The sequence below is a fragment of the Bombus pyrosoma genome, linkage group LG16 (genome assembly GCF_014825855.1).
Source record: "Bombus pyrosoma isolate SC7728 linkage group LG16, ASM1482585v1, whole genome shotgun sequence".
Classification (NCBI taxonomy): Eukaryota; Metazoa; Arthropoda; class Insecta; order Hymenoptera; family Apidae; genus Bombus; species Bombus pyrosoma.
The window spans coordinates 2,993,126-3,009,666 of NC_057785.1; the positions used below are offsets into that span (position 1 = coordinate 2,993,126).

The following is a 16,541-nucleotide window of genomic DNA, read 5'->3' on the forward strand; positions in this document are numbered from 1 at the left end:
ATTTTTATTTACAAAAGACTGCGCAAGGATAAAGAACTGGAGGATTGGCGGAAAGCAAGGCAGCGTGATGTTGGTATATGGGCAGGTGTTTTTCAAGTTAGGCGTCGCGAAAAATGCTGCAAGCCCATGGTTCAGGCTGGTACGTGATCCGTGAGGTTGCCATTAAGCGGAGAAGATCGATCACGAGCCACTCACGCGATTCTAGCTCGCGCCAAGTCCCTTCTGAATTCAGTGTATAGAACCGAGTTTCCGGATCCTTTAAAGGTCCGCATGGACTGGGCTACGTTACGAGGAACAGTAGGTCTTAACAGTCGATCGACTGCATCCTCGTTCGACTGTATCCTGACGATTGAACGATGTCGTCGATGGATTGTGAATCATTGAACAAGGCAACATAGGCTTCAATACACAATAGGGCCATTGATTAGCTAAACATAGCATAGAAGATCATCTCATGATCTTCTCTAGCCCTCTAACTCTCGGACACCATTTAATGCATAGTTCCATTAATTTCATCGTTTTAATTTAATAACAATCAATCAATAGTCGCACTTTCGCCGTAATTCATCGTGTTGTTACCATTTGAGACTGGCCAAGCCAGTTAACCTGAAATCCCTGTCATAACTGTTCTCATCCGCCGAGGATTACATCTTAGAAGACATTAAATTGCTTATATTTTACTGAGAAGAACTATTGGGTTGGCAACTATTGGATTGCGGATTCTGTCATTACCACCTAATGGTAAAATCACCTAGTTACCAACCCAATATGTCCAATAGAAATTAAATAAATAAAGTAAAATAAAGTAAATAAATAAATAAATAAATAAGTAAATAAATAAGTAAAAATAAGTAAAAAACTAATAAGTAAAATAAATAAAATAAAGAGTCCTTTAACAAATTTACACGGAATCTTCTAAGGAGAGCCAGTATCTTAGCTCACTTAACCGATACACTTGTCCGTCAGTAGACCACAAATATTTACGCAAATTATTATTGCTATTTACTCTAAATATTTGTTACTATTATTATCTACACTAAATGCCACAACAAATACTCAGTTTCTTCGGATATCTCATATATTTCCATATATTACCTAGCATTTTATAAATTGCGCCGTAGTAACTATAAGGGTCCGCGGTGTATTCATCACCGTAGACGCAATTCGAAATACGATTCCAAACTTTTGATCAACGATGTAGCTATCGAGTTACGAATCTCACGCCATATACGGATCACCGTGTCCATTTGTTAACTGTGTCCTAAAATCACCGGCGTGACTCGTATTTTTCACCACGAAATCGTTCTATAAACCAGTGTATCGCTAATCTCACGCGCTATCGCCGCGCAAGGGGGTTGAAATGTCTTTCATGTTTGTTTTACAACGTCGTTCGCTCTTCTTATCGGGATCTGATGCTTTGAAAGAAAAGAAAAGAAAAAAAAAAAGAAATAGCGAAAGGAAAGAAAAAAGCCGATCGGTCACACAGGTCCACGAAAATTGTCCGGGACCGCAGAAAGCTCAGGGAACTCGCAATTCCCAGATTAATATCGGAAAACCGAAATACAGAGGGTTTCTTCTTGGCGAAGCGGGCAAACGGTAGCCGTCTGACCACAAAATAACGAGTCCACTGTGGCAATGCCCCCATCGATCAGCGCCGCGAATCTAACGTATCGGTTACCCTGATACTCAGCCACGACAACGATTCCAGGAATCCCCCGCTGCAATTCAGCGGAGCAGCAGCAGCAGCCTGCCGTATTCGTAATGCCTGTTTAAGTTTCCGCCGTTAAACCACGAAATAACCGTTGATATTACAGCGTCCAACGTAGCCACCGATCCTCTCGCCTAACTTAATTAATGGGACGCTTAATTAGCCCAGTAGGAGGGAGGCAGGTGTGCAAATTGCCACGATCCTCGTTTCTTTTAATAAGAGTCGCGGCCAACATTCAGGATCTTGCAGAATCGATGGAAACACTGTATTACGAGTGGACTATAGGATTTCGTATACAGGGTGGACCGTAATTCGTGGTATAGATGGGGCCAGGGGTATTCTATGGATTGGCAATAACAATTGGGAAAGAGGCGAGGGACTCTGTATAAATAGATTATAGGAGGTTAAGAAAGATTCTATCAGTGAACACGTCGAACAGTGTGTCACGAATTTTGTATGTACATGCTTGGCTGAGAATTATACAGGTGCGTGTAGGTATCCCATAAAGCGTGCTACTGTTATGTATTATAGTTGTAGATAAAATAGCGTTTCACGTTTAGAATAATAACGCCGGAGAATAAAGTTACTTACCAAGTTACTGTAACTTAACACTTTACCGACTGACAGCCTATTAATCAACTTTTTGTCGCCGACGCCTACCGACCGACAGCCTATTAATCGGCTTTTTGTCGCCGACAATTTTTGTCATTATTTGAGCAGTAATTTGTTACTTAGTACTAAGGTATCATGCTCAATTGCGTCAATTGCGTTGCTTTGTAAGCTGCCACAGTTTTATACCAATTTGAAAAACTCACCGTTCGCGATGAACGAAAAGAATGGTATTGAAAAGTCTAAACCGAAGGAGCCAGGGAGAATCTGCGCCTGAGTTGCCGTATGCTGTTGAACCGCTAGCGGTCAGTAAAGTGTTAATTATGAAACCGACGAGATAGCACGTTTGGGCATTGATACACGACGCGAGCAACTCCAAATTCGCAAAATGTGCAGTGTAGAGCCGCGCGGCTGCCTACACATTTTGCGAAAAGTTTGTAAAAATTGAAACTGGTGCAAAAGGTTGGCGGGAAAGAAATGTACCCGTCGGGTATACGAAATAGAGCACTCGTTACTTATTAATAAAATAACAATCAGTATCACCTGATATTTATTTAGTAAGTGAAACAAATTTCTCTTCGGGTTTTACTTTCCCAATTGCATTGATAAAGATGTGAATCCGCACAGACACGAGCATTATTTATTTACAAATATATCTGTAAATATACCTACGTGTACATATACAGGAAAAATTCTTTGGAATGTCGATGAGCAATCTCTTAAAATTGTCGAAAACATGTACAGAGTGACAGTACTTGTCGCAGAATTTACAAAGCCGATCGACGTACAACTAAACCGCCATGTTCACGTATACTTGGTAAGCTTTCTTGTAAATTAATAGAAATTAAAAGAATTAATAGACAAATAAATTTTTCTTATTTCTCTACGTTAGGAATAATGTCCTGCACGCATGTTACTCGGCCGCCCCTGTATAATAGCACTATGACTTATGTAATTTTTGATTATTAATTCTTTGAACCTCGTAGAACAAAAAATGAGAAGAAACGATCGCCTGGCCGTAGATTAAATCGTGAGACAGGAGGGTTAATTCGATGGTGTCTTGCTGGTCCGAGCGGCTACTGTTCCGGACTATCGAGTCTTCGGATCGTTCGTTTAAAATAACGAGGGCATGGGGTAGAAGCAATTTCGTTGGAGGACGCCAGCCAGAAAGGGGAGTGGCGACAGCGAATTCGATTCGACCGAATACCAGCTTTAATCCGGAACAATCTCGAGCAAACAAACGCTGGGAATTATGCGACGGAATGCGAAACGAGAACACGTGTTGTTCGAGCGTCACGCAACAACAGCAACCGGATAATTGCTCGAAACGCGGAAACATCGAAAATCTCGTTGATATCGATCCTGACCTCGAGTTATTTTTCCTATCCCGTTGACGCAATCTTGATCATTTCTGGACGAAGTAATCGCCAACGCGTTGGGCAGGTCGGGCATCGTTGCTTTAGGGACCCCAAGGTGTTTCGTCGAGTAGATAAAGAATGAACAGCAAAAGAATGAATCGTGGCGATAGGGAATGAGAGAGATCGAGGAGAATGACTCAGAAACAAAGCGCGTTAATGTGGCCCTATTTGCAAAATACGAATCATATTAGGTTGGTGTTTATTAAACTAATTATTAACTAATTATGAAATTACGGGAAGAATATTCGTTATTGGCTGGCACGAACGATCAAAACATTCGTGAGATCTCCGTGTGCGAGTTCCTGGAGATTTTGCTGCAGATAGAAATTTAACGAAAAGTAAATCATTGATAGGTGTATCGTAGATGCACAATGGCTGACAGAGGAAGGTTAACGTCTTTTAAACAACCCGTAGCGGTATACTTTATAAAAAGTTAGCAATCTATTTATTAAAAACCGAGAAGCTATTACATTACGTCGAACAAACAGATTTTTGGTCAAACCGAGCAACACAAGTAAAATAATTAAATTTTCGATTTCTGTCAAATGATAACAACATGTAGAAAGAACATATAGAAAATTTCTCATCGTTGGAATATTAATTATTTGCATCGAAGGTATCGTACATCATAATAGTATATAATATTATAGTATCGTTATTATATATTATTACTGTAGAATATTACGCAGCATTATAAATTAATAATATTATACATCAGAACGTAGTCAGTGAGCTGTCCTTCTCCACACTTCCAGCAGCGTTCAATTGCACGCGACTGATCTGTATGGGTTGAGTCGTGCGACTAGTGGCAAGTGTGAAAGGGGCTTAAGGATCTCGGCACTGTGCTCGAGCCTGTGTTTGGAAAGTGGATAGGCGGCGATTCGAAGTCACCGAGCCATGAGGTGTCGATTACACGATTGTTTACAGAATGCATGAGGTAGTTTACGGGTTGCAAGTGACCCGACGTCTTGGCATTGCCAAACAAGTGTCTTTGTCTGAAGGATCCGACCACGGAATGAGGAATGCATCGATTCGTCTTTGCTAAACGGAGTGTAAGGGACTGCAGTTACCTCAGAGTCTCGAAAGAGCAAAGTCTCTTGATAAAAAGATCTAATATCTATTTGAAAACGGATAAACAGATGGAAAATATCCAGTGCAAAATGCCTTAAGGCTCGTTTGTACAAGAAGCAATTTTAAATCCTCTTTCGTTCTTCGTTGTAACGAGGAAAATTCTTGAGAGAGGAAACTTGCAAGCGGGCAATTAACGAGAGAGTCATGCGAGTCACTTGCCACAGGAAAAAAGAAGGGGACGTTCTAATGAGGTTAGGTAGGTAGATTAATTTTGAGACGGACCTGGCACTCCCTTCAGCTTTGGTAGAAAGTCGTTCCAAAAAGCACAATACGTGGTGTGTGGTCCTTTCCCAAGGCCGTTCTCCTGCGCGTTTAAGATGTAATACTGCGGTCGGTCCCTCGAATATGGCGGCCAGTCGGCTTCCTCATCAGTCGGTTTCCTGAAAAGAAATCGATCAGTTAGTAGAAACCTACTCTGCCACGAGTCACGTTCAGCGTGAATCCAATGATCAATCTTTTGCATTATAGAACGAACCATTCGCACTCGAAATTAGCTTTAGAGAAAAATAGAACACCGAATATATTATACAGGGTGAGTGAGAAATCGTCGTACAGTTAGGCACGAAGCTATTCGTGTAAAAATAAGTCGCGAAAATAGAATGAAATTTTTTCATATGACGCTACGTTTATGGGAAAATCGAGTTTGAAAATGATCAAAAATAAAACTTTAACTTGGCTAGATACCGACGATTAGGATTTAGCAAATCATCACGTAGAATCGCCTCTTACCCGTTTGTACTACGATTTCCATTTTTTAAAATGAATATTTTAGTTTAGATGAAAATTTACCGACTTTTTAAACAGAGTGTGACTGGAAAAGGAGATCTTTCTGTAGTGTTCCTTAACGTTCTTTAATGTTTCTTAATGTCCCTTAATCGTACCAAACATAATCAAACTAATCGTCAACTCACGAATTTGAGTGAAACTTTCTGAAATTATTGAGTTGCTGAGAAAAGCAGTGTCGATGATACTCGAGTGCAAAAGGTTAATATTAGATATCAAAGGTTTCCTATTTCAGACTCGGCCTTATAATCGTTTCTCAAGTCCAAAAGGATATAAGAACGTTTCAAATTTCTTGGTAGAAAGATTAACGATGACTTAGCTGATAGTCTAGTCGGTTCAAAATTTCATCTGCAGCTTAACTACCCGACTGTGGCAAACAGAGGGGACTAAAAATCCCTAGGAAGTAAGGTCGAGCACGAAACGATAGACCAACGTGAACTAACCAACTACTTAGTTTATTATTTCGGAACTAAACCGCAGATTTTTATGCATTCATGGGAAATTTTATAGTGAAAAAATATATATTCTGTCCGCGATTTCGTTCGCGTGAACTACTAATACGTGGAACAATTTTCGAACAGATGAATTTTTACGAAAGAAATATCTACACATTTTTTATACTAACAATTAGATCATTCTCTTCCCTAGTAAAAAATATTAAATTATAAGAAAGTTCGGTTTCGGAACAAACACGACGTAAAGAATAGACGATAACCATCGTTGCTTGACATCTAGCAAACATGGAAGCGCATACAATTCAGATCCCGGACTATTTCTCGGCTTCTATAAAATGGATCGAGATGAAATATACCCTATTTTCTTTCCCAGACACTAAGCTATACAACAGAGAAAAGCTCGTCAAAATTCGTTCAGTAGCTTTTACGTGATGTGAGTGCAAACAGACAGACAAAAATTCCAAAAATAAATTCTTTTCACTGCGTAGCTTATGAATTATTCTCGGCTGACTGTTTTATTTCTTTCTATTCGATGTATAGACACCATGTTTCTATTGTTTTTTATTACAGTGCTGTGAATAATTATAAACTTGAACGCATTTTTCACGTCACTTTTTTTACATTTCCATGAAACCACTGATTATATCTCGATATAAACGAAATTGTTTTTGTAGAGGTTAAATCGAATGCTACAGAATATCAGGGGACGTTACTTGAGACAAAATTATTGCTTTTAATAACTACTGACAGAAAAGACAGAAAAATAATTTTTCAACAAGACAATGCTCCCATCCATACAGCTACTACGATCAAAATTTTGGAATAGAATTATTACCAGGCATTCAGTCCCCATCTGAACCCGATCGAGAATCTATGGGGAATTCTAGTGACAAAAGTTTACGACCAGGAGAAGCCACCTATGGAATATGTAGTTGAACTTAAAAAAGGAATAAAAACCGCGCGAATATTCAAAACGAAATTTCAAACAAATTGATGGATAATGTAACTAAGGGATTAATGGAAGTAATCAAACATAAAGAAGGATCCACTAAATATCGAGTGAAAAGGTAAGTAAATTAACGTTGAGTTTACGTCGTTTCAGAACGAAAAACACAATTCCAAGAGAAAATTCAATTTTTTCCAGACTTCAAAGGAAGAAAACTCTTGTTCGTTGTACCTTTACAGTTTTTTCCATATTATACCATGAAATTATATAAACGACCCTGTCAATTCTTCTTCTAATATTACGAAAAATCAAAAAATGGGATTGAGTTTGCGATTACTCGTTACAATGTATGTGTACAGACAGATATCCAAAGTAGCATATCCAGCAGTAGATGAAACAAGCTTTCATTTCTGTAGTTACGTTCATAGAGATATAAAAATGTGTAAAAATCTGCAGACTCTTCCTAACGACTCAGTTGCGGCGGTAAAAAAAGAGAACGTAAAAAACGATGGTTTGTTATATTGTTTTTTTTATATCACAGGTGGATTAATTGGCGATGTCGCGAGGATATTACGTCGCAGGTAATTAATTCAAGTTACAGATAGCCGGAGACACGAGTCGTGAACATGGACAGTCAACCGGGTCTCGTTTAAAATTAATAACAACCAGCGTCAGTTAATAAATTGGACGTTGACTGGCCTATCAGAGGTTACTTTATTAATTATTGAAATAGCCTGTCTTTTCTACCGCTATCTGCTGCGTATCAATCAAATATTTACACGGCCATCTTTGTCTCGTTAATCAATTAGCCGTCGACAGATCGACTTTCTTCTCGTTCGACCGGATCAATTACAAACCAACAGATCCGTGTAATATGATAAAAAGTGAAAATACGCAAAGTTGGATAAGAGACACTTAATCATAAAGATTCGTCGGCGTTGCACAGTCGCCTGTCTTCTCGTTAAATTGTCATATTTAAAAAGCACATCTTTTAAGCGCTGCTGACCGATAGCCGCAACTTTCGCCTTACCGTTGTTGGTTTCTTAAGCAGTCAGCTGTTGCAACCTCTTTGAAAACTTTAGAAAGCATGTGCTTAAAACGCGTGGCAACAAGTAAGCGATGACGAGTATACTCGTCGACACAGAATGCGTGTGGCTGTTATAATATAGAATTAAGTTGCAATGAAGTGATTGTTTTATCTTTTACATTTATCACCGACAGTCATAACACAAAATATTGCCATTTCTTCATGATGAATATACTCGTCAACAACAGCTAACTGATTAAGCTTGCGGTGCCTGGTATTTTCGAGCATTCCTTGTGCTTTGATCATCGACGCGGACGAACGTCGAAGTAAAACTATCGAGTTCCACATCTCCGAATCTACAGAACGTGCTGCAAACGCGACTACCCTGCACTCACTCGTGGTATTTTCTCACGTTTCCATTGATAGTTCCAAATATAGTTTACATTTAAACATAGTACTCATTTTAAATAATTTGAATTTCCTTAACTCAACCAGCCGAGAGAACCGGCATCTGTCCACGAATCGAACACGCTTGTTCCAAGCGAAAACAAAGAGCACACAGGAAAAGTACGATGACAATTTGACTATGTCTCCTTTTTAACAATTTTAAAACATAGAACGCTAGTGGTAGTATCGGTCCCATTTCAGCTATTAAATTGAAATTTACCGTTTGCAATTAAGTGGAAAAAATTATAATTGGAATGAACCCTTCTCGCGATTATTTTCGAAGCGTCGTTTCAATTTTGGTCCGCGGTTATTTACATAAACCACATCGCTGTGTCTGACACAAGACATCGTCACACGACATCAGCAATTGCTAGTTGAAACAAACATCCCTAAATTTGGTTTCACATGGCGAACGAGATTGATGAAGATAGGTGTTCCAGGAGTTGGTCGAGTTCATCAGTCTGGAAAAGAATGAGATATAGTGAGATCGAATGGCACGCGACCCTCGACGGTTGAGCAGTTGTGCAACTCGATCTGAACTCAATCGTCCATGAAACAACAGCAGCTCGCACACGAGACAATCGTGAAATCTGTTTATTTTCGACTTTTTTAAATTAAACTTTTGCTAACGTGTTTGTGAGATTTTCCCGATTAAAATAAGGCCAAACATGATATGGTTTAAATCACGTTACATATTCACATATTAGACTTATCAGAGAAAGAAATCGTCGTCCAATAACGCTGGACATAAATCATTGTTTAAAATGTAAACGTAATATTAATTTTGTTATCTTTTCATCTGAAATATAGCGGCTCATTCTTTACTTTTGCTTACTTGCATTAATCCGTTCCATCCATCAGTTTATTTGAAGTTTCGTTTCGAATATCCGCCCATGCGGATTTTATTCCTTTTGTAAGTTCAACTATATCTCCATAGATGGCTTCTCCTGGTCGTAAACTTTTCTCGCTAGAACTCCCCACAGGTTCTCGATTAAGTTTAGATCAGGACACTCAATACTGACTATGATAATAATTTTAATCCGAAATTTGAAAGCCACATTTTGATACCGGCTGTATGAATGGGAGCATTGTCTCCTTGAACAATTATTCTTATGTCTTCTCTTTCGGTAGTAATGAACCAGTTAGCTGTTTTCGACGAGTATACTCGTCATGAAGAGACAGTAGTATTTTCTGTCATGACGAGTATACTCGTCATGAAGAGACAGTAGTATTTTCTGCCATGACGAGTATACTCGTCATGAAGAGACAGTAGTATTTTCTGCCATAACGAGTATACTCTTCACGAAGAAATAGTAATATTTAGGTCATGACGAGTATACTCGCCGCAAAGAAATGACAATATTTAGATCATGACGAGTACACTTGTCACGAAGAAATGGCAATAATTTAGGTCGTGACGAGGTATATTCGTCACGAAGAAATGGAAATATTTAGGTCATGACGAGTATACTCGCCACGAAGAAATGGCAATATTTAGGTCATGACGAGTATACTCATCACGAAGAAATGGCAATAATTTAGGTCATGACGAGGTATATTCGTCACGAAGAAATGGCAATATTTAGGTCATGACGAGTATACTCGTTACGAAGAAATGGCGATATTTAGTGTCCATGACGAGTATGCTCGTCATGCGTAAAAAGTAGTTACAACTTGCTGTTTAAATTGCATTTTAGTGGAAACAAGATCGAATTCATAAATTTTAAGATGTTTAGAATATTTCGCCGCAAGACGAAATAAAACGAACAAATAAAATATAAATAATTATTATGAAAAAGACTGTATATAGCGCATAGAGCGACACATTTTAGGTGCACATTTTTCAAAGAGTTCGCAACAGCTAACTGACTAAAACCAATGATTTTCTCGTGTAACGGCTTTCGATTTACCCTTTACAAAAGCAATTTCGCTCAACGTGTCCAGACATGATCAGCGGTTTCTTGAAAATAACGAAGTGACGCAGACAATGTGTTCGACTTTATGGTAATACGCTGTATGGCACTGTAATATACATGAAGCACAGTTTCCAAGGACGTCGCGGAGAATCTTTCGCGAGTCACTGCGAGTTCCTCTTCGCACGACGTCCGCTAAGTTTCATTTCGACGAGCCAGCGAAGTTATTCGTACGAGCAGCGAGAAAAAATTAATCAACGTGCTCCTGCTGCCTGGCAAGCAACCGAAGCTCTTCGATAAGCTGATAATCGGCAGCAACACAGATAACAAAAATAAAAGGGGAAAGGAAAAAAGAGAAATGCCGCGGGCTTGATGGATCATGTCCGCTCGACGCGTGACATATCGGCCTCTTTGTGTCCAGGCGTCGATAAATAATTCTTCAGTTTCCGTTAACCCAGATTGAAAAGCCGTGCCGCGGAACGCGTCGCGGCCTCGCGATTGTTAATATTTAATAGGTGTCGTCAAACACAACGACGCCCAACGTCCGGAATTAATTCGTTGGCTGACTTTCCGTTTGCCCATGCTACGTCACCGGCCTCCGTAGCAACCTTCTGGAATTATTAATCGGCCCTCAGATATAGATCCGCGGCTCTATTCTCGTGTCAAAGGTCATCGTAACGTCGCTTCCGACGGATTTTTGTGAGACCTACAAATTGCACGACTCTTCCATTAGAAATAGCAAGTTTGCGACGAGTCTTCGTTTCAGTGATCCAAAATAACAGTGGAAATATTTCTTGGAGGAGAGTGATCGGGTGGAAATGAATTTTTATTTGAATTGAATCTATTTATCGATAGATTGCGTACAAAATTTCTCGACGAATTAAACGATTGAAAAGTAGTAATTTTTTTACCGTTCCTATTGGGAATAACCGTTGTAAATGATTGAAACTTAACCGTCATCGATAAATAATTTTATTTCATTTATCAGCATGTAATATAAACGATCAGAATTTTTGTTTTTTGATTACCAGTAATCATCGTCGATAGCCTGAATTTTATTTTGCTTACCGATCAGCATTATCCATGATGAAACATTTTTTTAGTTACCTTCGGTCGATATCGACGACAAAATTTCTTCTAATTACATTCGACTATTGTTAATCGTTATTGACAATACTGACAATTAGTATTCATTGACAATGTAAAAGAATGTAATTGCAAAAGTTATTTATTAAGCAAAAAAAAAAAAAAAAAAAAATGGTATGATAATATACGAGACGAAGAATGGCGCAAAAGACATTTCAGAACAATACTTCTATTAACACAAATCGCATTGTTAACATTCCACTGCAATATCTTTCATCCTATTTTTTATTTCATATATTTTCGCTTTTTTTCGTTAATAAATGAGTTTTATAATTAAGCTTTTCACGCTTGTCCATGAAGGTGAACTGATCATCAGCAATGTTAATAACAATTGAAAACAGCCGAATCTGAGCAGAATAAATTTTCTCTGGCGATAATGATTATCGGTGACCAAAAATAAAATTCGGACCATCGATAATGGCTACTGATAACCAAAGAAAAATTATGCTCATTTATATAGAATACTGGTAACCAAAATTAAATTTCCATCATCGATAATGGCTATTAGCGAAGAAAATAAAATTCTCGTCATCGATAATGATTGCCTTGTAATCAAACAAATTTTAATCATTCGCAATGGCCATACGCAATTAAAATTTTTTAATTAAACATATCAACTCTTATACTATAAATTTTAAAATTTGTCTTGTAACAATTACGATATCCGCATTTTATATTGTTATATCATATTATTTATTTATTACTTTATACCTTATTTATATATTAATTATATTATATTTTATAGTTTATATTATACAATCGTCGAGTATTAGAGAAAAGACCAGGCGTTTTCGACGCTTCTTGTGGAAAGATCTTCTTCGTGCAACGTTTTAGGACACGTGACATTCTTCCGCTTTTTGCTCCACTTTTGCTCTACTCGGGCTTCGAATCCAAACGCGAATACCAAATGCAATTTTAAGCAACCGTGATATTCAACGTGGTCTTAAATAACTTAGCAGGGGAATAGTAGACAAACTTTTGAGAAAATTTCTTCGGATATGTTGAGAATCTGAAGAAATTTTGCCGAAAAAGCAATCTGCTAACGTATATAGAAATTAGAACGAAATTATATAGAATACATTATATAGTATCGGTTTCAAACAAATAATTAACACAGTTCTTCTAAATATCCCGACCTACTAATATTGGCTTGGCAACTAAGTGATTGCGGATTTTGGCATTAGGTGGTATTGACAAAAGTCGCAATTACTTACTTGCCAAGCCAATATAACGAGCAATCAGCTGTTCAAATATTTTGACGATCCCTGCGAAGTTTATACGTTCGTGATAAATATCTGCTAACTTCTACGTACATTCTCCAATTTGTTAGAAATTTTATCAGCATCGTGAGTGACAGTCGTAACGCGTTATAGCGTGAGTGAAATTTCCGAATGTTTCCCATAACGTAGGTAACGTGTCCATAAAACGTTTCTACGAGCGTTCGCGAGTAAATGTCTCGACTAATCCGAAGGAATAAAGAATCCGGAAGAATATTTCGAAGAGCGAAGCAAACGACGGTTTCAGCGGTTTCAGGTTGTTGGATTTACTCAGCCAGGTGTTGCGGTTTCTGGCTGCAGAGTGAAATATCAAACGGCGCGTCCGTGGAGCTCCGAATGGAAATAAGAAAATAAGGAAACTGGGAATTTATCTGCCGATGAAAATCGTCGATTCCTATTCCCTTTAGCATAGACCATCTTAAATCTCGATAAATTTGTCTTGCCCCGCCCGGCTCGCGCAGACTTTGATTTACGAGCGAATAATCCTACCAGGATGAAATATCGTTCGATTCTTATCCCATTAAGTGAGCCGCCCTGGTCGAATGGCTGCGTTTAATTTATTTATAGAGACGTCGCGAGAAACCCTGTATCATCCTAATGCAGCCGATAGCTTTGCGTCGGTTGAAACGTTGCAAAGGCCCAGATAGCTAGCTGATAGAGGCACAGGTCAGGCGACCGGGTTTCACAGGATTCCACGCGAACTGGATAATAATGCTGTTACGTCCGGAGACTCTCCACGGTCGAGGCGTCCACCAGCTGTGCATATAGAATTAAGCGGGTCGCAATAATCCTAAGGAACCGTCATAAAACGAGACTTTTTGATTTACCTTTAAGTCCGTCTATTGGTATGAAACATCTTCGAGTCAAGAGGTTCCTTATGGTTATTGCTCCATCGGGTAAAAACGTGGGTTTTCCCATGTTTCCCAGGATTCCACCCACAAGCGACTAGTGGTGGGGCGATCACCACCGAACATGAGTTTTCCTTTGCAACAGCATCGTCACCGGACTTCACTGATTCATCGTCTTTAGAACAGTCAACATCTCTTGACCGGGTTTCCACCCTTTTATCATTCACCTACTTCTCTTATACCTTACGCAACAGCGTAACTATCTTCTCTACAAAGTTGTTGGAAATATATTATAACCTGTTAACCTCAATGTTACACTTGTAGCACTCGACATCAACTAAAGTCGGACGGCGGCAGTGCAGTGGTTAGCGCCTTAGGTTACGAGCGTTTGGGACCCGGGTTCTTCAAATCCCGGCACCCGTAGTCCAATTTTTCTTCTACGATACAAAAATTTTTTTTTTTTTTTTTTTTTATATTGTTTATTTTTAATTTTACAATTTGTCCAGTGGGACATTAGGTAAAATGTTATAACATATGATTGAATAGCATGTGGATGGTTACCCCCAGCGGGGTAACGATACAAAAATGAGAAAAAAAACAGCAGTACGCTAGCGGCGACATCTACACCAGTAGCGACATCTACACCAGCGGCGACATCTACACCAGCAGCAGAACCTATCTCGGCCTCTACACTAGCAGTAGCACTATCACCACAACAAACTGCTATAACTATACCTCTACCAATTACTGTTACTCAACAAACTACACCTCATACTATTCAACCACCCCTATTAACCTAACCGAAATAAGGGATTGATCTGTTCGTGGCGTCGATTAGCTAATCGTAACGGCAATTTACGACTCCCGTTGACGCGCTTCCTCGCGATCGCGTCTCTTCGCGGCTGGTCGAATAAACAAATGTAGCTTGGTAAAATCGTGTGCCGGGTGAAGAGAAATGCGTACAGCGCAAACAAGGCGACGATCGATAGTTTCATTTCGTTAAGAGGCAAATTGATTGTCGTCGATGGTTCATAGGCTCGACCACGTTGCCAACTTCCTGCTGGCAACTTCTCGCATGGTTGCATAGTTGCGAATATGTTTGGAAAATTCTGACCACGTGGACCTTCTATTATCTGCTATCTTCTATTTCTGTAGAAACACGCAGAACAATTTCTATGAATTTTTCACCACCTCTGTGAGCAGCTTGTTATTTCTGCAACGTGAAATTCCACGCACACGCGTCAGGATTCGGCTGCTCGATTATACTACGTATGGTATGGTTGGTTGCTCTCTAAATCAGCTTCGAGAAAGTCTCGTCCGATTGGAATTATATGCCGTTTCCTCGGGGGAGAAAAATATTCTCGAATGTACGGTGCTATCCGCATAAATAAGCAGAGCCGTGCAACAGCCAGGACAATTAACCAGAGATGCAGCTTTTCATAAATTACCTGCTGTTATCCGAGACTGACTTAGTTCGCAGGATACCGACAAATTTCTAACTAAACCGCAGATTTCCGTAGGAAATATTTTCATAAAGCCAACCGAACAAATAGCATCCAAGTAGAAATTTATTTCATCCGCTGAATATATCAGAAGTATACTATACGTTGAATATTTCGCGTATTTTCCCATGCCGTGCTCATTTCTACTATTTTAACTTGCCTCACGAAATGTACAAAAATTCTGAATTCGTAAGTTCTTCAGACAATATGAAATACCAATGGCGAATAACACGGAACGAACAGTTGCTCGTTTGCCATTTAAATCACCGAGGAGGAGCAACTCGTTTGACCGAAAACGCTATTTGCTAACCTCTTCGTTTCATGCTAGCAATTTTCAGGATACATGCGTTTCCACGCAAATCATTGCTATACAAATACTGCAGAGTTTCCGTGTTATTTGCTCGCGAAATTGTTCCACGGTTACACGTTAAACTGTTTCGCAGTTGAGAAAAACTGGCCAGATAAGCTGCTCCTCAACGTCGATATGTTTATGCCTATTACGGCTTTTACGCAAACTTACCCCGAATAGGCAAACTTGGAGAAGTAGAGTATCATCCTCAAGGACAGATCTCGTTCCTTTTCCGTGTACTTGAGGGTCGAGTTGAGAGGATGGCCGAACACGTACTCCACCTCGTCGCCGTGCATCACTCCCATCCACTCACCCCATAGGTTGGTGCTGGTCCTCTGAAACACACAGCAGCTCGGTTATACCCGCGTTAAACGCGCTCGTTCAAATACGTTGCCGGGGTTGTCGTCATGTATCAGGCCTCCTCCACCTCCTCCTGCCCCTTCCTGTGTCCCACCCTCTCTCAGCGTTTCGTGCCAACCCCATAGATCGACCCTCGTCTCTTCGCTGACGCGATATCGCGTTGCTATTAACCGCTGGCCATCCCGCAGTTTGTCAGTTTTCATTTCAGCCGTGCCACTTGCTCGCTGGAAACGGCCTCTCGCCGGGAAATTGATTCCTACCGAGCGGAAAAAAGAGGGAAAAAAGAAAAGAAAAAAAGGGGAACTTCGGCGTATTTTGCAAAACGCAATTTCGCAAATGGGCGAAACTATTTTTTATTCTCGCGTTCGATCAACAGGATTATCGGGGAAAAGCGGCGGAACGTAGAATGAGACTTTGCTATCGAAATGTAGGCGAGTTACGCAAGAGGAGGACGCGGATTTTGGCGAAACTTATGGCGAAGCGAGAATCGTGCGTCGAATGTTTGTCGTTGTATAAAATAAAATATTCTGAAAACACGTACACGCGTATTAATATGGTTGGCTTCTCTAATTCACGCGCGAATGGAGCGTAACGTTAAGTAGGAGAAACTAACAAAGGGATT

The 16,541-nt window shown here is 39.6% G+C and overlaps 1 protein-coding gene across 1 annotated transcript in view; it reads right to left on the reverse strand.

Moving 5' to 3' along the window:
• The window catches only part of LOC122576319 (acetylcholinesterase-like), a 155,697-nt gene that overhangs the window by 13,803 nt on the left and 125,353 nt on the right, over window positions 1-16,541 (reverse strand). The window contains exons 4-5 of the mRNA XM_043746463.1: window positions 15,731-15,894; window positions 5,089-5,246 (exon numbers count right to left, since the gene is read on the reverse strand). Coding sequence (XP_043602398.1) covers window positions 5,089-5,246; window positions 15,731-15,894 — 322 coding nt within the window. The remainder of the gene's footprint in view (window positions 1-5,088; window positions 5,247-15,730; window positions 15,895-16,541) is intronic.